Here is a 20359-nt window from a genome sequence, read left to right as displayed (position 1 = left end):
CAAATCTGCATGAAGATGTTTAGCAGAATGTTCATGCTGCTCTTTTTTTCAAACATCAAAAAGAAACGGGCTGTCAAGCTCCAAAAATGACCAACAAAAGCGTCATAAAATTGGTCTGTATGATACACAGTGGCTCAAAACAAATCGCATTTGAATATACACAAATGTAAAAACAACATAAGGGTTAATAACAGGGTTATAGTGTGTGGGTGAACAATTCCTCTGAGAGGGAACCCACTTTTGCACTTAATAGGTGTCTTCTTGGGAAAGAGTGATTCTCCAGAGCAGAGAGGCTGTTTTTAATGGAGGAACCTTGAAAAAGTCATCTTATGCCTGGAATTGTATTTCACATGCTGTCTATGTGTGTTATGGAGAATGGAGAATAGCTGGGATCACTACTGTTTCCTGGGGTGTCTGCCTTATGGAGACTTGGAACCGAAGAAAATACCTGGATGGTATCCAGACATCCAGGAATCCATTTACACAGCATGGAAAAATGCCTCATAAATGCACACACACACCCTATAGCCAAACCAACCCAGAAAGGGTAAAATCACATGCAGGTTTTTCTTTGTAGAGTTTGATATACTTTGATAAGCGTTGAGAAACGGAGGCAGAAGCCAATCTAAGAAGCGACATATAGCTTTTATCTTCACTCTAATCTATCAGCATGTCTGTTTCTCATTTCCTGACATTCTGTCTGCTAGTTGTTACTCTAATTCTCTCTCTTTCTGTCCATTTCCTTTTAGATACAGACTAGCTGGAGACTAAATGATCATTCTTGTGTATAGTGATATGTTTATCCAAGCCTGGCTCCAGGTGGGCCTCTCAGCTGTTAAAGTATGTTCTTAAGATATGTAGATGTGTAGTAATATGCAACATATGACAGTCGCCTTTGACCCGGATGTTTTTTGACCAATTTTGGCTGTTTTCGATCTACAAACAGACAGATATACTGACAAAATGACAAAAACAGAACTACAGACTGACAGACAGACAGATAGAACTACAGATAGACAGAACTACAGACAGAGCTACAGATAGACAGACAACTAGATAGACAGAACTACAGAGAGAGACAAAAAAAAACAGATAGACAGACAGACAGAACTACACATAGACAGAAAAACAGAACAGACAGAACTACAGAGAGGTAGACAGAACTACAGACAGATAAATAGACAGAACTACAGACAGGTAGACAGACAGATAGAACTACAGACAGACAGAAAGAACTATAGACAGAAAGAACTACAGACAGAGAGACAGAACTACAGATAGATAAACAGACTGAACTACAGACAGACAAAAAACAGATGGACAGGCGGATAGAACTACACATAGACAGAACAGACAGATAGAACTACAGAGAGATAGACAGAACTACAGACAGATAGATCAGCAGAACTACAGACAGATAAATAGACAGAACTACAGACAGGTAGACAGATAGACAGAACTACAGACAGACTGACAGAACTACAGACAGAAAAACAGAACTACAGATAGATAAACAGACTGAACTACAGACAGACAGAACGACAGACAGACAGATAGATAGATATAACTACAGATAGATAAACAGACTGAACTACAGACATAGACAGATATAACTACAGATAGACAGACAGAACAGACAGACAGAACTACAGACAGATAAATAGACAGACAGAACTACAGACAGGTCGACAGAACTACAGACAAAACTACAGACAGAAATAGACAGAACTACAGACAGGTCGACAGAACTACAGACAGATAAATAGAACTACAGACAGATCTACAGACAGAACTACAGACAGGTCGACAGAACCACAGACAGATCTACAGACAGATTTACAGACAAACAGAACTACAGACAGATAGACAACTATGGACAGATAGACAGACTGAACTACAGACAGACAGAATTACAGAAGGATAGAACAACAGATAGACAGAACTACAGACAGCTAGATAGAACTACAGACAGACAAATTTTGCTGGGTGAAAGTGATGATATTTAGTTAATCAGCTTAATCCTGATGAGTAGCTGCTTGAGAGATCCATCGCACACGCTCGATCTGCTGTTCATTTATTTTATTGGAGTGGAAACCTGACACTAAACTGTAAACCTGCCAGATCTAAAAGGACAGTAACAGTCAGTGATTATAGAGGCTGTTATGCACACCGAAGGTCTGATCAGTGGGTGTGCACTGGGGTCCGTGTCTTCCTTCCTTGCCCCTCCTGCGTTCCCCTGGGCCACTAAAATTCCAGCTCCCCCTCCTTTCCATTGCCTTCCCTCTTCTCTCTCTGTCCTACACACACACACACGCACGCTCTCTCAGGTTTCAGGACTCTCTGCTGTGGTTCTGATATCTGCATAAGACACACTCATCTTCTAAAGGATGGCCGGGACTCATACTGTCCTGCTCACTCTGCTGCCCACAGTCCTTATTCTAATTGGTGAGTACCTATTACCTATCAATACTTTGTAGATTTGTTTCCCATTAGATATACTGAAATTGTGTTTTACATAAAAACAGTATAAGTTCATGACAACTCATTTAGAGATGGGTAAAAAGTGAAATTAACAAACATTTTGGTTCAAAGATTTCTTTCATTTCTTGATGCACTTGAACTCTAAAAATAACATTTCTATGAAACACATTTCACATATGATATATACGAGCTATGAAATTTCACATCAGAAGAATTTTTTGACAGACCTTGACAGAAAAACTAAAAAAGTACACTATCTCTCCTATTAGTTCTGGCCGGGGTTGAAAGTGCAGCTGTTAAAGATGGAAAAGACAGTGAAGCTAAAGGTGAGTTCAGCACACACACACTCCAAATCCAACTCCCACATGCTGTCTCTCCTCTAACTCCATTGCTTTAGCAGGAGCATCTAAACAAGTTTTCATGCCAGCATCTGATGCCTCAAACTTCTTCAAACGGCGTGGTCGCAGATCCCCGGGAACTTATGAAGAGTACTATGGTGAGTGCAGTAAAACTGTCCTAATGTTTTCCATCTCAGTTCTGCTTTTCTCATCATCTTTGTAGGTTTAATCAAAATGAAGGGACAGTTAAACTCTTAATATGTAGTTTAACAATTAAAGAGCTTAGTCAACGTTAAGTAATCAACCAGTATTGTATTCACATTAAATTTATGCTAATGCACACCACAATGGGATGCAGATGTGAGGAAATCAAAGAGTCTTCTTTGACGTCATTCCTTCAGATATATATATAAAAAAACTTACTTATATATATATATATGTATATGTTTTTTTTTATCTTACAATGTCTTTTTTTTCTCTTAATTCTGGGAGAAAAAGGTCAAAATTACAAAATACAAATTTAGAACTGAGTTTATCTCAGAGTTTTGACTTTTCTTCTCAATTCTGAGTTTGCATAGCACAACTGTGTTTTTTCTGATAAGGAATAAAACTTTAAAACAGGTCATTGTGAACTTTTCTTACAATTTTTTATTTTTTCCTCACAACAGCGATGTTTTTTTCCTTACAATTCTGGGTTTATATCTCAATTTTTCAGAAAAAAAAAATCTCAATTGTGAGATAAGTCGCAATTACCCTTTTACTTTTTTCTCCAGCACAACATTTTGAATTTATTCAGCAAGCAAAAAAAATCCAGAGGAAATATGTTTGGATATTATCTTGGACAGTGGGAGGCACTGAGTCAAAAGCATTGGACTAAAAGGTCCAACAGGACAGTATGGAGCAGTGTTCTCTCTCTCTCCCACAGACGCATACACATACATACTGACACTCGTCCAAAAGCCATCAGGCTGTCCTTTGCCCTGTCAACCTACGACTGGAAAAGTTTTACTGTAGTGTATTTTAAATTGTCAGCAGTATGTGTGTGTGATGGTGCAGCAGCAGAAACTGCAGGTTGGAGGAGTTAAAGCAGTTGGGGCTCGAGAGTGGAATGTGCAGACACGAGCTAAACCAACCTCTCTCACGATGGAGAAAGAAAGACAGTGAGCGAAACCCAGATTATTTTTGGCACCCAATTTGCTAATATCTGTGAGCTGCTGTCAGTTGGTTTATAGGAGTGTGTGTCACCCCTAAACCTGTTTATGCTGTACAGTCTAGAGCTTTTGAGGACGTCTCTAGAGATGAGAGCAAGAGAAAATATACAAGATTGCAAAGATAGAAGATGCTTAACTGCTCTTGTATAATTGTTTCAGGAAATCCCAAAGCAGTTTTACAGAATGCTGAAAATTCAGTGTTTCATAACAGGAATAAATTACATGTTAAACTATATTAAATTATAATTTTAAATTGTAATATTTCATAATATTTCATCATTTTTGATCAAATAAATGCAGCAATGATGAGGATAAAACATTAAAAATATTTTTTAAATAGTATCTCATTTTTGTATACTAAATTCCTTGCTGTTTTTACTAATTTTTAGCGGAGCAGAGACTGAAGATGGCTGCGAACGAGCGAAGGAGAGAGCACTTAGAGGAACAACACGACGAACACGAGAACTATTTAGAGGAGGAGCGTGATGGTGAGACTGATCTACCTGTTTGATTTTCTTGGCTTCCAAAAACGAGAAACATACTGCTCAAAGCCTCTACGGGATAGAGTTCACAGACAGGACTGCTGGAGTAATAAGAGGCTGATGACAGCAGTGGATTTGAGCCTCTCAGACAACCTGTGCCAATGATTGGAAATTATAATCCTGTACACTAGACATTGGATTCCTTCACTGATTTGAAAGTAAACAGTAATTTTGGGCTTCAGTTTTAATTTGAAAATTAGAATGTTCCGAGCAACATTCCATAGTTTAACCCAAAATTCCATTCGGTAGTTTTTATAGTTACTGTTTCTACATAATGATTTTTTTTTTTTTAAACTTGAATTCATTTTTGATGAAAATCATAATTGGAAGTACCAATAGTAAATTTATTTTAGACTTAACAGTTTTTTTCTTCACCAAAACAGATTTGGAGAAATTTAGCATTACATATTTTGCTCACCAATGGCAGTGAATGGGTGCCGTTAGAATGAGTGTCCTAACAGCTGATAAAATCATCACAATCTACAAGTAATCCACATGACTCCAGTACTAGCAATTAACATCTTGTGAAACAAAAAGCTACGAGTTTGTATAAACAAATCCATCATTAAAAGAGTAGCTCAATTCCAGAACAAAAATTTACAGATAATGTACTCACCCCCCTTGTCATCCAAGATGTTCATGTCTTTCTTTCTTCAGTCATAAAGAAATTATGTTTTTTGAGGAAAACATTTCAGGACTTCTCTCCATATAGTGGACTTCTATGGTGCCCGTGAGTTCGAACTTCCAAAATGCAGTTTAAATGCAGCTTCAAAAGACTTTAAACAATCCAAGCCGAGGATGAAGAGTCTTATCTAGTGAAATGATTGGTTATCTTCTATATAAAATACAATTTAGATACTTTTTAACCTCAAATGCTCGTGTTGTCTAGCTCTGTGTGAACTCTGTGTAATCTGGGTCAATACAGTTAGGGTATATTGAAAAACTCCCATCTCATTTTCTCCTCCAACTTCAAAATCATCCTAAATAGCTGTTTTACCTTTTTTTTTTTTTTTTTTTTTTTTTTTTTTTTGTAAAGGTCATTTGATCATCTTTGCATGTTCACTTTCTAAACACTGGGACGGTACTTCTGCAGTGATGTAGGATGATTTTGAAGTTGGAGGAGAAAATGAGATGGGAGTTTTCAGACATGCCCTAACTGTATTGACCCGGAATACACTCTCGAAGTTCACACAGATCTAGACAAGAGAGCACTTGAGGAAAATAACTGAACGTTTTGCTAGATAAGACCTTTCTTCCTCAGCCAGGATCGTTTAGAGCCCTTTGAAGCTGCATTTAAACTCCATTTTGGAAGTTCAAACTCGTGACCAGCATAGAAGTCCATTCTACCGAGAGAAATCCTAAAATGTTTTCCTCAAAAAAACTATTTCTTTATGACTGAAGAAAGAAAGGCATGAACATCTTGGATGACACAGAGGTGAGTACACTGTCTGTAAATTTTTGTTCTGGAAGTGAACTGCTCCTTTAAGGCTTTTAAACAGATTTAACTGGTTTTAATAATGCTTTCTTCAGCAAAAAAAGTCCATTCTTTGTTGTCCTCTCACAAACATATTTGTTTAGAAAGGTTTTGGACTGTTTATGCTGTGCGTATTTCTGTCCTGATTCAAAAAAGATGGCTTTTTCATGAAACAAAGCAATGTTATGGACCCATTTTTCAACTAGAAGCAACAGACTGAGTTTAAAACAGGTATTAATGAAGGATTTGTTCCTTACAAACACACAGCCGTCCATTTCACAAGATGTTAACTGATGGGACCGGAGTGGTGCGGATTACTTGTGGATTATTGTAATGTTTTTATCAGCTGTTTGGACTCTCATTCTGACGGCACCCATTTACTGCAGAGGATCTGATGGTGAGAAAGTGTAATGCTAAATTTTAAATATGTCTGTCTTTTGTATCAACAGAGCAGTACGAGAGGACCAGAGAGAGGAACGAGCAGTGGAGAGAATTCCACTATGATGGTCAATACCCACGATACCCTCACCACCGCCGCTACGTCTGAGCACATGCCTTGGAAAGTGGATAAGCATCATTTGAGCGATACTTTCATGACGTAATATAATTATTCAAAGCATATAAGCACTTACAGAATTAAAGCTCTTACTACATGTATAATAAAAGGGTTTGTGTGTTTAGAATGTGACTTTTCCCCCCTCTGTTCTAGCTGCTATCTTAAGTGCTATCTTAATACTGGTCTCTTTATCACAACATTCATTAGTTTGTGTTTTTAAGCTTTTTTCTAAGAGCAACTCGTATTTCCTTCTTCAGTAATTACATTCAGCTGTCATCTGACCTCCCTTTTTAATAACATTTGCTCTATACTGATGTGTGACTAAAGCTCATCTCATTTTCCACATTAATGAGGATTCGATATAAAACCTAACCAGAATAATTAAAAACCCAGGCTTATGGCAACATCTTGTAAACTCATAAATATGGTACATATAGTAAAAAAGCCCAGGTTTGTGTGCCTACAGACGGGATATTAATTCCAAGGCAGTATTTGCTGGCAACAGAGTGACATTCCTGTGCTGAGAGTTTAGACAGATGGGAAAATAAGGGAGAAAGAAACAAGTGGAAAGATTTATCGACTTTCCTGAGCTTTGGTGCCGTTGCCCGAATCTCACATGCACCTGACTGACAGGAGAACGACTTCCTGCCACTCCTACTGCTTAAAGAAGAGCACACAGGGGTGTGAGACGGACAAGATTTAGCATGTGTGCCAGTCACTCCAGTCAAATCAATATGAGAACGTTCACAACACAGCAAGTTCACTCAGTATTGTTTAATTCAGGTGTGTCACTTGGCATGGTTAATAATATTAAAATAATAACAGTACATAAGAATATTTACATGTACATTTAAAAAGGCTTGATAGCTTATCTTAAAACAACATATATAGACAACAGACAAACACTAAGTCACTAAGACCAACTCAAATGTAACTTTCTGATTATGAAGACATGATCCAAGCCTCCTGTTCTGTGAGACTGGGCTCAGGTCACACACGGGACAGCTGACTCTACTTTAAACTGTTGAGGAATTTGGGCTGTTCCTCTCCGCGTGTCATCAGTAGCTCTCCTCCTATTTTGGGTCCCTTTTTCTCCTGTAAAAATAAGAGACGGGTCAAAACTGGAGCGAGTTCCCAAATACACTGAAAGACGGAAAACTGAAATTGAAAAGCCAACTCAAAATATTAATGTACTATAACACTATATAAATATTAAAATAACACTAAAATATAGATTGCAGATATAGAACATTTAATGAATTCAGTTGTAACTTGTGTCAAGCAATCAGAATCAAGGAGTCACAAAACAAATAATAAAATAAATAAAAGTAAGTAAAACAATAACAAAAAAGTAAAAAATTGAAACCGTACCTTTAACATGCCATCTCTCTCCCACTTAAAAAGGCCACAATGGCTAAAATGGAAAGTAAAATTTATGCAATTACAACATGCAAATACAAATATTAAACTGACAGTTAAGTATTAAAATATCAGTATGCTGTCAAACGTCTTATATAAATGTAACATGTATAATAAAAGTACTGCCTTGTCCCCTTACCTGCAGGCTCCATGTGGCATCCGTGCCAGGCAGATCTTTCTCTGCCCACAGGGGCATTTGAAGAAGCGCTTGATGGCGTCGTGCCAGTGGTAGTCGTGTTTTTCCTCCACACAGCGGTCGGCTGGTTTAAAGTGGGTGTATTTACACTGCGGGCGAGAGGGGCTCATGAACTTAACCGCATAAACAGGCCGTGATTTACAGGTGTAATCAGTCCAAAACAGCGTAATTGTCTAATTAGCATCTTAGAGAGGTTTGCCTTCCTGTTGAACATCATTTATTGAGGTATTATGTCACAAATTATGTTTGTCATTATGACTTGCTGTGAATAAATACTGCTTAACTACTAATGACGCAGGAGAAATCACTCTGTTTTCGTAAGGACCTGAATGAGACACACTGTTTCCACTCCACAGGGATTTTCAAGTGGACCACTTGAATTTCAAAATTCAAGTTGCAAATTTATTGACTTACGGTTTTGCAGGTGACGGCCCGACACTTCATTTCCCTGATGCTCTTCATCTTCTCCTCCATCTTTTCTTTTTGCACCAGCGGCTCAAAATACTCCTGCATGGCCCGTTCCTCAATCTACACGCATGAAATTTGGTCAAACACGCATGCAAGCTCCACTGGGACATGACTTCCATCATTTCATATTGCATGTGGCAAAAGAAACACATCAGAATCCAAAGCAAACAAAGCAATCTGGCCAGATCTCACCGTAGGCTCCGCCCACCAACTGTGACATCATCACATATCAAAGCACTGACATTCATATCAAAACACATGCGAAGTGAAGTTCAGCCAAGATACACACCTCTCCCATCATCCATGAGTTTGAGGACTTGGCGTTGAGGATGCGCTGAAACTCCTCCGATTGGATGTACTCTAGCTGTTCCCGCCTCTTTTTCTGAGCTGGCTCCTCCTCAGCAGTTGAGTTTTCATCTGATACTGCCGATGGAGATTTAGAAGAATAAGTGCCATTGAGAAAAACAAACAAGTAAACAGTTAGTCATAAAACTGATGTATCTGTACCTTTAGATGTGGAGAGATTCCGCTCTACTCGATCTGCGATGTCATCGCTGCTGGCTCGCTTGCGTTTTACAGCATTCGGGTCATCTTTAATGATAACGGAGCCTTTAGCTTGGAGTTTCCTCATGGCTGCCAACTAAGCAAAAAAACCACAAAAAAAGCTATTTTTTTTCCAGAAAACAAATCTAGGGACCTAGAGGAGACTGTAAGGTATTACAGCATATATATATATATATTTTTTTTTTTAATTTAATGAATAGTTTAGGGAAGTTCACAAAAAGTTTTTACTTTTTATTTGCAAATTTACATCAAATTCAAATTAGAAACAAAAAAGACACACTGCAACAAAAATGTTCTGGAATTGAAAATATTCTTTAATGATGGAGCACTTTCCCAAAACAGTACCTTTGTGGCTGAGAGGCCCTTTGATGAAGGTGGAGACAGATCAAGGAGGATGTCCTCTCCTTCTGAAAAGCCACGGCCTAGCGTAGGCACAGGAGGGCCTGAGAGACGGGACGTGATGCCGGGCGACCCTTTTGGAACCTCTAAGGCTGCTTTCGGGGAGAGCAAGGGACCCCTGCTTACATTCGGCTGGGAGGGAGCACTATTCTGAAGCACCCTGGATAGAGAAGAGTTAATATTTATAGTACATATACTATAGGGAAACGTTAAGGGTCTTAATCATAAACACAAAGAATTTGCAAGTTTATAGAAGCTGGAGCCAACAATCACCCCATAAATTCAATATGGAAACAATAAACAATGTATCAGCTTCCAAATGTAATGCAAAACAAATGCAAGTTGTTAAAGCAACAAACTAGAACAAATGCCTCTCACCTCTTCTGAATCTCTTCCGCCCGCTTCTTTCGAGCCAACATTCTCTCCTGGTGCTGTTCTTTCTGCTGCTTGAGCAGGTCAGATGCAGATATAGACTGAACTGAAGATCCTGCAACAGCTAAATTAAATAAAGGAAAGTTGGAGATTAGATTTGCATGGTTATTAGTATGCACTGAGGGCATTCACAGGATTTCTGTAGGTTTTATGAAAGGTAGAATTGATGCAAATAAAAAGACTTGACTTGTTTTCCAGTGGAAATGTCTTTAATCCCATGACTTTATAAATATGAGACTTTCTGCTCTGGTTTAGTACCTTTTTAGACCTTAATTTGTATCATTTTAAGAGTCACAGAAACCCTGCTTACATTCCAGTGACATAAATGTGCTTGCTTTTGGTTTATTTCTTTGCATGACAATTGTAAGGTGGCATTCGACAGACATCTGCTGGCACAAAATAGTACTGCAGCATCAGAGAACATTCATATTTAATAGAAGTGCAACCAGACCATCTCAAATTGCATAAAACCCATGAAAACCAACAGTGTTTGATGTCAAATCTGGCGTGACGGCGTATGGTTTGAATATGCACAAGTGTAAATGAGATTTGAAGTTATCTTTGGAACAACATAAGGGTGTGTTAACAGTGACAGAAGTTTAATTGCTGGAGTAATTATCTCTTTAAAATTACCTGTATTCTTGGCTTGTCCTAAATGTTTCTTAATATTAAGAGCTCCAGGCGTCGGCATACACATCAGGCCTTTGAAGTCGTCTGAACAGCCCGACACCTCACCTGAATTTAGAACTACAAGAAGACTTGTTTAAAAAAACATGAACAGCCATTTAAAGGAAAAAAAAAAAAAAAGAAGCGTACTAAACAACAAGATTACCAAGTTTCTTAGTTGGGATAGATGCCAAAACAGACTGTATAGTGGGTTGTTTCTTTGGCTGTGGGGCAGACCTGTCAAAATAAAAGATTCATGCAATAACTTTAGGGTTTGGGTGGATTTAAAGGGAGGTGACGGACATAAAAAGAGGCAGTGAACTCACATCGAGGGCGCACAGGCGAGCGAGGACATGCCGCCGTAGTGGAAATCAGATTGGCACAGGCGCTCCCTCAAGCTGCCCCGCCCCCTTCCTTTGCCAGGGGCGGAGCCTGTGAAGCTGGACTGAAGCTCCGCCCTCTTTGAGCTCATTTTCTTGTACTGGGCTTTAACGTGGTACTGGCAGTACTGGCATTCGTACTGTTAAAGCAAACAGAAGTAATGAATTTGTTGATTATGAATTACTATAGTAAAGCATGATGTTTAGACATGCTTGGAGACTCACCAAGTTGACTAGCTGAGTGCAAGAATCTCCGTTCTTCTTTTTAGCCTTGCATGTGCCAAAGTCCATGGCTTCTCCTATTATAAGGACCTTCTGTGGGTGATCCACTGTCAGGCAGAGCTGGAGAAAATGAACATACCACATTACTGTCATTAACATGAACATGAAACGTTGTTCTTAAGTTGTTTTACTATAATTTGGATTTAAAAAGGCATTATGTATAATTTTAGAATGTATACAGTTGAGGCCAAAAGTTTACAGCCCCCTTTTCAGAATCAGCAAAATGTTCATTATTTTACCAAAATAAGAGGGATCATACAAAATGCATGTTATTTTTTATTTAATACTGACCTGAATAAGATATTTCACATAAAAGATGTTTACATATAGTCCACAAGAGAAAATAATAGTTGAATTTATAAAAATGACCCCATTCAAAAGTTTACATACACTTGACTGTGTTTTTTACCTGAATAACCCACAGCTGTTTTTGTTTGTTTGTTTGTTTAGCGATAGTTATTCATGAGTCCCTTGTTTGTCCTGAACAGTTAAACTGCCTGCTGAAGAAAAATCCTTCAGGTCCCACAAATTCTTTGGTTTCCCAGCAATTTTGTGTATTTGAACCCATTCCAACAATGACTGTATGATTTTGAAATCCATCATTTCACACTGAAGACAACTGAGGGACTCATATGCAACTATTACAGAAGGTTTAAACGGTCACTGAAGCTCCGGAAGAAAAAAACAATGCATTAAGACCGCTACTGTATTACTTTAGTATTAATTATATTTTATAAAAGTGTTTATCAATATTTGAAATTACCTTTTGCTTTTACATTTTTATTTATATTTTGTCATTTTGTCATGCGCTTTTTTCCATTTTAAATGGAAGCATGTAAACTTTATTTTGGAAAGATTTAAGTTTTTCAATATTTATATTTTATTTAATGATCAAAAATTAAAATTAATAAATTAAATAAGACTTGACATTATGTCGAAAAGCAAAGGTATCATTTTAATAAACAATTCAGGAAAACCTGAGATGCACAGCAGAATCATTCACAATAAGAGCAAACATTAATAATAATTTACATTAACAATAATGCAACATTAAATTAAATATTATTTTAGTCCCAGTCAATCAATTATTAAGGATGCAATAATCAAATTTTAGTTCCTATTGTTTTTAAGGATAAAACATATGATATTGAGAGGTTTTAAAACACAAACCTCATTGGAACCATCCTTGTTCTTCATTGGGTTGGGATTGAGGATGCCAATCACTGTCCCAGTGTCAGTCTTCCACAGATCTGTGTGAACAGACCCGAACAGGAAGAGAGACACGTTCACTTCCAGATTATGAAGGTCATTCAGCTTCCAGATGCTGAAAGTTTTTCCCTACAAAAAAAAAATAAAAATAATTAAATACAAGCATGTATACAAACATACAATATGTAATTCATATATAGAATACCAGATCTCAGAAATGATGGTCCCTTACATTGTTTTTGCTCTGTGGGGTGATTTTATTTATCACCACTGCGAAAGTGACCCAGTCACTGTCCTCTAAATTGTCCCTGGCCAGTCGATCGGGCAACTGAGAGAGCTTGATCAGTCTGCGGCTGGCCATTTTTTGCTCAATGTCTATGGAAGATAGGCGTGGCTTCCTACAGAAAAAAGGCTGTAATTTATTTTATTTTGAAAAATACAAAACACCAATATTGTCATGTATTTCCAAATTAAAATAACTTATATTTTAACATGTTTAGCAGTAATGCTGAGTAACTGTCAACTACTATTAGCATTTAAGTATTAATTCTGGTTCTTGCTATCAATGTTGAAAAATTATTTTTGTGGAAACCGTGATGCATCAGATTTCTTTGAACAGATTCAGGCTCAAAAGAACAGGATTTATCTTAAATAAATGTTTTGTAACATTATAAATGTCACAACTGTCACTTTTGATCAATTTAATGTGTTTTTGCTAAATAAAAGAATTAAGATTTTTTGAATTCCACATAATTATTAAACCGTTTTCAACATTGATAATACATGCTTCTTGAGCACCAAATCAAGCTGTCTTAAATGATATACTTTTATGCAAAATAAATCCAATTAAAGTAATATTAATCATTAGAACAAGCCAATTACAGAATACTGACCTGAGTCTGAGACCTGAAAATTTCTCGACGGCAACCTCTTGACTGACAGATGGACGGGGCGTGGCTTGACGCACAGTGGGAGGAGTCTTAATAGGGGGCGGTGACTTTAAAGTGCTGTTTACTTTTGCGCTTTCTCTTATTGGCTGAGATGGGCAGTTGTTCATACTCTGGCCAATAGGAGTCTGCCTTTCTGAGGTGGCTTGTTTACAAAAGAAATAGTTTTACTAAACGTTTATGATTTTTAGTTTTTGAAAGCAAAAAGAATTACTGCAACATTCACCTGTTTTAGGTTGGTGAGCCATCCTCTGCTTGTTTTTCAGCTTTGCCGTGACATCTGATGGAGGAGAGCCATCGCTGTCCCGTCGTTTTGGTGGAGGAGTTTTGGAAACCCCCTGAGGTGATGTTAAGGATTTAGTCTGTTTCTTAACGGAGGGTTTGTTTTCAGGCTGTGCAGTCTTCTGTGAGGCTTCCAGCTGCTGCTGTAGTTTTTGCATCTTCTGCTGCATTAATTTCAGCTCGGCTGGAAGACAAATACACTCATGATCAGCACACAACAAAACATGCATAACCTGCGCATTAGAGGCTGACATTTTTTCGGGAATCCCACGGGAATCCCGCGGGATGGGAAACAAAATCACTAATAATCACGGGATTGGGACGGGATAGGAAAAAATTTCAACGGGAGTGGGCGGGACCGGGAATCGTAACGCTATGAAACCCAACTTTATACACAAATATACCTTTTATATAAATAAACTATAAACAATATATTGTAATTTTGAACTTAATTCTAGCTGACCTGTCTCTTTATGCTCTCATTCTGTATGCTGGTTAAGCACGGACAGATCGTTAACGACTGGTAATACAGCAGGACATCCAAATGCTCACCTATCATTCATCGACCATATGGCTTTTCATTTGAAAGATGTATGTAGTAGCAAGTTTACATGGCCGCTCAATCTAATGTTAACCTAGAAAAATGTGCACTATTGAAGTGTCAGTGCGAGTGTGGAAGCCGAATAGTAGCGCGGTACTGCATGACAGAGGCGCCGACGCGGTCACTTGCTCTTAAAATACCGTCATTTTTGGTCATACAGATAAGAGTGATAGGCATCTTTCAAATCTGTAAAGACTCAACATTTATTTGTGTGCACTCAGAAAAACAAGGAAATGTTGCGCTTTTGTAAACTAATTAAAGCAAAAAGGACGCGCTGTCTGTCTCTGTGAACTTGCGCGCGTCACTTCGAAACTCCGTGTATACTTGCTTTAGAAACATGAAAAATATATCTATAGAGTGAAATGTCTACTTTCAAATGGACCAATTCAAATAGTAAACGTGTGTTTGCATGAATTATTTACATGAAATTTAATGTGTGCAAGTTTAAGTTGGCCTTCAGTTCAATAAAAAAACCCTACATTTTGCATTTTTATTCAACTAATGTAAAAAAAAAAAAAAAAAAAAAAAGTTATGGGCATACTGTGATCTGTACTGTATTCTTTACTGTAACTGGCAGATTCCGGCCAAAAAAACATAATGTGGGAGTGGGAGGGAATGGGAGTCATTCTTCTGGGATTGGGACGGGACGGGATTTTCTCCCAGTTTTTTCGTGGGATTGGGATGGGATTTTTTTTGTGGGAGTGGGACGGGAGAGGTTCGAAAATCCACTCCCGTGTCACCCTCTACTGCGCATTTATAATCATGCCTAAAGCTTTACCCTCCAGATCTTCCTGCGACTTATTCAAGCCACTGTCCCCCTCAGCTGAGCTGGATTTTCCAGGTGCCACGTCTTCTTCCTCTTCCTCCTCCGGCTCAATATAGGGATCGCCGTCATCGTCCTCATCAAAGAGGTCGTCCAGATTGTCACTGCCCTCTCCAGCGGCAGGAGCTTCCTGTTCCTGGCTCTCACTCTCCGCAAATAAAGACAGCAACATGTCCAGATTCTCCTCCTCTGATGTCAGACACATGAACACAGACACATTTAATTGAATTACATGGTACAGCTATAAACACATAGCATATACATAAACTACATATGAACACAAACTACAGGAATACACTATAGTCAAAATTATATAGCAAATAAGCAAGAACAGCAAACAAAATAACTTCTTGACAAAGAAATCACGACTAAGTTAGACAAATTTAGCAATATATTCAACTTATTAGGATATAATGATTATGGAGCATTAAATGACACTGCAAAATCATACATTTTTATCAGATATTTTACTAGAAACCATAGATTTACACGTATTGCTTTACCGGGAACTGCAGGGACTTGCATTTCTCATCTAACTTTGGTTAGATCACTAGTTTAGAGTAATAAACTAACTTAGCATTTGTACTAATATGTTGCTGAGCTTACCTGTCATTCTTCGCTTTTTCTCGATTTGTTTTTAAATGAACCCGATTAAATATCCCAGTGCTGGATCAGACGTAGCAGCGGCTGTTTCAATGTTGGCGCGAAAAGTGTTTAATATTCAGGACCCCGGAACTAGGTCACTTTCCCGAGAGCGCCTCGTGCCTGTCCATAACAAAATAGTAACATTAAAAAAAGCTTAATTATTTTGTATTACAGCATCTCAGTTGTACAAACAAACAATAAATAAATAACAATTACGTAAAGCTTTTGTTAAAAAAAAAAAAAAACATAAATCTTTCACTCTTTATTGTAGCGCAACGAGGGTTTATCGTGGTTATATTTACATTTTCAAACTTTTAATCCACGCTTAATGTGTTCCAGCCCAAAATAGTGGTTGGTTCTGACTGTATTGTCTATAGGATTCAAGAAATTTCACTTATAAAAGTGAAATTTCATCTTAAAACAATGAATCACAAATTATTCATATTACAATAAGCTGTAATAATTGTATAAATTTGACAAAAATATTAATAGATTAGTTATTATTAACTGTTAATTGTTTGTATACTACCAGTCAAAAGATTTTTAATGTTTTTTTAATTTTTTAAAATCTCTTCTGCTCGCCTGCATTTATTTGATCCGAAGTACAGCAAAAGCAGTAATATAGTGAAATATTTTTACTATTTAAAATAACTCCTTTCTATTTTAATATATTTTAAAATGTAATTTATTTCTGTGATTTCAAAGCTGAATTTTTAGCATAATTACTCCACTTGCATGATTCTTTAGAAATCATTCTAATATTCTGATTTGCTGCTTAAAAAACATTTATGATTATTATTATGTGGAAAACAGCTGAGTAGATTTTTTTAAAGGTTTCTCTGACGAACAGAACGTTCAAAAGAACTTTTGTAGTATTATAAATGTCTTTATCATCACTTTTGATCAATTTGAAGCATCCTTGTTAAATAAAAGTATTAATTTCTATAAAATAAAATGATACTGACTCCAAGCTTTTTAATGGTATAGTGTATAATGTTACAGAAGCTTTTTATTTCAGATAAATGTTGATCTTTGGATCTTTCTATTCATCAAAGAATCCTGAAAAAAATGTACTTAACTGTTTTAAATATTATAAATAATAATATTAAATTATTTTTCTCTATTTTGGGTTAAATAAATGCTGGGTGAGCAGACGAGACTTCTTTAGAAAACATCAAAAATCTTTTGACTGGTAGTGTACATGTATAATTTGAATATCTATAGTGAATTAATTTCTTAATTCTTTAAAGTAAATGTAAATTCTAAATATACATAAATATACAAGCCCTTAGCGCCATGTTGTAAGATCATTCAATCCAATAAACTTAAAAAAATCAATATGTGCACATATATACATCTATAGGAACAAGAACAAATGCAAAATTTTAAGTCAAATTTATTAGATAAAAAATTAATACAGTTATCCAGGTACACAGCATTGCATACACATCTTCCAGCACAAACTGTAATGTTTTAGGATTACCAGCTCGTTGCACAATTAGATACACAATATATAATAATCTGCTACTGACCGTATAGATACAGTACATCAAAAATACCCTTTTGAGTCAGATTTATGCCAAGATCTGCCCATAGTACAAAGTATCTTTCCTATAGAGTCTTACTGTGTGACCTATAAATATAATTGTATTATTTTGTTTTGTGGTTTTCTTTTGCTATTACAGGTCAATAGACATATTCAAACAATTCTCAGAATAGACCTACACTTTTAGTCTGGTCAATTCCTGTATATTCATATATTTAATAATGAACTGTAAAACAGTGCAAACACTAAATACCTGTTAATCAACTACTGTTAGTTTATTAGGAATGTTCAGGCAACCGTGGTAAAACACTAAGGCCATGGTCAAGTATTGGTTGATTTCATCATTCTGATGAGCTCACAACAATGTCTAACAGCAGACAAACTTTGTCTGTCTTTAGTGTATTCCAGGTGAGAGATTTGTGCATCTCACTGCTTCAGCACAGGCAACTCTCTGGGTTTAAAGTAGGCCTGCGACATTCCCATAGCATAAATATACACCTTGGAGTCCACCACGATTTTCTCTTTCTGCAGCAGCTCTACAAAAATGAAAAAGAGGAACAATGACAGCTTATTACATCAAAGCAAAACATATTGACAAAAATAAATGTAAGATTAAATTCAGCAAGATCACCCACCATCAATTTTTTGCTGAAATTCATCCAGGGGTAGAAGAATAACCTCTACAAATTCTAATCATATACAAACAATAATATACTTTCAGTAAAAAAAAAAAGTACAATGATGATTTGTATTTTGTTTTGAAAACAAATACATACCTCCATCACCTAGACATGCACAATGGAGACAAAAGAAAAAGAAAGCATTCATTTAAAACACAATTTGGACTTAAATAATAGTAAAGTGCTTCCTGATGCGCTTTCACTCACCCAGCTGTTGAGTGGGGTTTATATTTTCAATGTCATCTCCATTGATATGTACCATCACCATCTGTGTGGTGCAGTTAGACAAGCCTGGGTCTAAACATGTGACTAAAAGACAGAAGATGAGATGAAAAAATTAAAATATGCAAGTTTATATACATTGTCAGGCATCCACACATATTTCAGCAGCTGTACCTGGAGTAACACCCACTACTTCTCCTTTGTAACCCGTTTCCTCCTTTAGTTCTCTCAGAGCAGCAGTTTCAACAGTCTCATTGTCATCTATCAGACCTGAAATATTCATGCACAGAGAATGATCAATAACTTTCTACCCTGCATCACACTTACTGAATGCAATACAATACTTGTTTTCTACTAATTTTAAGTGCTGATTCAAAAACTAGTGTCTCTTTTGCTCTAGCTCGTCACACTTTTTCACAAAATATGATGCATTTTGTAGCATTTTTGCTTTTGACAACCACTCGTAAGATGAATACGTCTCATATTATCCCTTATTCACCACAAAAACTGGCATAATTTCCAAATTACAACTAGTTCTTTAATTTTTAAGCTGTTTTTTTTTTTTTACAAGTATGAATGATTCTTAAAACATTATTTTATGCCTAATCCTGATTTGCAGTTTTCCTTTGCAGATTGTAAGTTAGATGTTAGATTTTTATTAATAGTTTTGAACCCAGCATCATAAAATTAGTTAATATTATTGCAGTTTTTTTTTGTCAAGATGCAGGGCTGTGCTATTTAAAGCTACATGACATTTATTTGAGCCTGGCATCATCAGACCTGCGGGAAACTCCAGTGTGTTGCATCCCATGGGTGGTCGAAACTGCTTCACCATTACGACACAGTCTTTATGTAGAGTCCTCTTCAGAAGGGCAATGATTGCCACACCTTAAGATGAGTTGAAAACGTATTAAAATGATAGAACCTTAACGCATACACATTTGTTCAAATAAGACTGTACACACCATCGGCTGCACTGTTTGCGACTCGGGTTGTTCTCTTTGCGGTTTCCCATGTTCTGAAGAGACAAAGATGCACAAAAATACACGGACAGATCATATCCTGCACATGCACCTACCAATTTATCTAACATTAGGTTGATTCAATTGATTAATGAAAAGCAACAGTAAACAAGATCATTCTAATCAGTGGAGTATCATTACGTCCACTTAGTCCAGAGGTCAAAGGTCACACATCATTCACATACAATCACAGATCAATACCTGGTGCTTCCAGAGGGATCCACATATGTGGTCTTCTCAAGCTTCACCCATTGTCCACTTGCAATCAGCTAACAAAAACACATTATTTATATGTTTATATGTTTAAAGCACACATGAGAATTACATTAACATAATGGGACAGTCTGCACAAAAATTAACCTTCACATTTCTTTTTTTTCCCGTAATGCTATGCAAAATGAAAGTTTGGGGCATTATTCAGTTTATGGAAACATGCACTATAGAAACAACGTGGGTGAGCAAAGGATGACAGTACTTTCATTCAAGAGTGAACTATCACTTTAAGACAGATTCTTACCTCCTCTTTGATGACTTGAGGTTCAGTAGTCGCTTTCTTAGGGGAGCTCATGATGTGCAGGCGATCAGTCACGGTTAAGCACTGAAACAGCTACTGTAATTCTGCACGTACAACAGAAATTAAGTTACAGGGCGCATGATGCTGTCATGATCACCATAGTCTATTTCAGCTAATACATAGAAACGTAACGCTAGATCTTTCTAAGTCGTTTCAATCAGTGAGGTACGTACCAGACCACTCCTAATGTATGTCAAATGAATCACAGTGATCTATCCAGTTTAGTTAGTTTTCTTCCAAGTAGTCACATGCTCAGTAAGTATCTGCCTACTTGTGCGCCACTCAAACAGTTCCTACTCTTGTTTAGTTGATCGAGTTATAGCTGTATTCGTTTTATTGTCACCCTAGTCGCTAATATTCAAGAAAAACAACTAGAATTGAACACAAACTCTTCCTGATG

At 36.9% G+C, this 20359-nt stretch overlaps 3 protein-coding genes across 4 annotated transcripts; 1 reads left to right on the top strand and 2 right to left on the bottom strand.

Annotated features, from left to right (window-relative positions):
* The first annotated feature begins 2287 nt into the window (after positions 1 to 2287).
* ucmaa (upper zone of growth plate and cartilage matrix associated a) lies at positions 2288 to 7209 on the top strand. 2 transcript variants are annotated; one of them, XM_051108613.1, is made up of 5 exons: positions 2288 to 2445; positions 2751 to 2807; positions 2882 to 2977; positions 4420 to 4518; positions 6496 to 7209. In XM_051108613.1, the coding sequence occupies exons 1-5, from the start codon at positions 2388 to 2390 to the stop codon at positions 6591 to 6593; spliced, it is 408 nt and encodes a 135-aa protein (XP_050964570.1). In that variant the 5' UTR covers positions 2288 to 2387; the 3' UTR covers positions 6594 to 7209. The 2 variants fall into 2 exon arrangements, with proteins under 2 accessions (XP_050964570.1, XP_050964569.1); XM_051108612.1 differs by having other exon boundaries at positions 2879 to 2977.
* Positions 7210 to 7356: 147 nt separating this feature from the next.
* Positions 7357 to 16003, bottom strand: mcm10 (minichromosome maintenance 10 replication initiation factor). The gene is made up of 18 exons (XM_051108611.1): positions 15877 to 16003; positions 15226 to 15459; positions 13791 to 14030; positions 13511 to 13709; positions 12850 to 13015; positions 12579 to 12746; positions 11352 to 11468; positions 11073 to 11266; positions 10913 to 10983; positions 10714 to 10827; positions 10027 to 10144; positions 9595 to 9808; positions 9193 to 9325; positions 8975 to 9108; positions 8632 to 8745; positions 8161 to 8306; positions 7974 to 8016; positions 7357 to 7697 (listed from the first exon to the last, which is right to left on the bottom strand). Exons 1-18 carry the CDS (start codon positions 15881 to 15883, stop codon positions 7614 to 7616), a joined length of 2496 nt encoding a protein of 831 aa, XP_050964568.1. The 5' UTR covers positions 15884 to 16003; the 3' UTR covers positions 7357 to 7613.
* Positions 16004 to 17294: 1291 nt separating this feature from the next.
* nudt5 (nudix (nucleoside diphosphate linked moiety X)-type motif 5) lies at positions 17295 to 20249 on the bottom strand. Its single transcript, XM_051108547.1, has 10 exons — positions 20133 to 20249; positions 19903 to 20003; positions 19587 to 19654; positions 19329 to 19381; positions 19144 to 19251; positions 18538 to 18633; positions 18349 to 18450; positions 18238 to 18246; positions 18097 to 18150; positions 17295 to 17997 (listed from the first exon to the last, which is right to left on the bottom strand). Exons 2-10 carry the CDS (start codon positions 19951 to 19953, stop codon positions 17888 to 17890), a joined length of 651 nt encoding a protein of 216 aa, XP_050964504.1. The 5' UTR covers positions 19954 to 20003; positions 20133 to 20249; the 3' UTR covers positions 17295 to 17887.
* Between the last annotated feature and the right edge of the window lie 110 nt (positions 20250 to 20359).

This window comes from Labeo rohita, chromosome 4 (assembly GCF_022985175.1).
Source record: "Labeo rohita strain BAU-BD-2019 chromosome 4, IGBB_LRoh.1.0, whole genome shotgun sequence".
NCBI classification, from domain to species: domain Eukaryota; kingdom Metazoa; phylum Chordata; class Actinopteri; order Cypriniformes; family Cyprinidae; genus Labeo; species Labeo rohita.
This window is presented reverse-complemented; position numbering and strand designations above follow the sequence as displayed.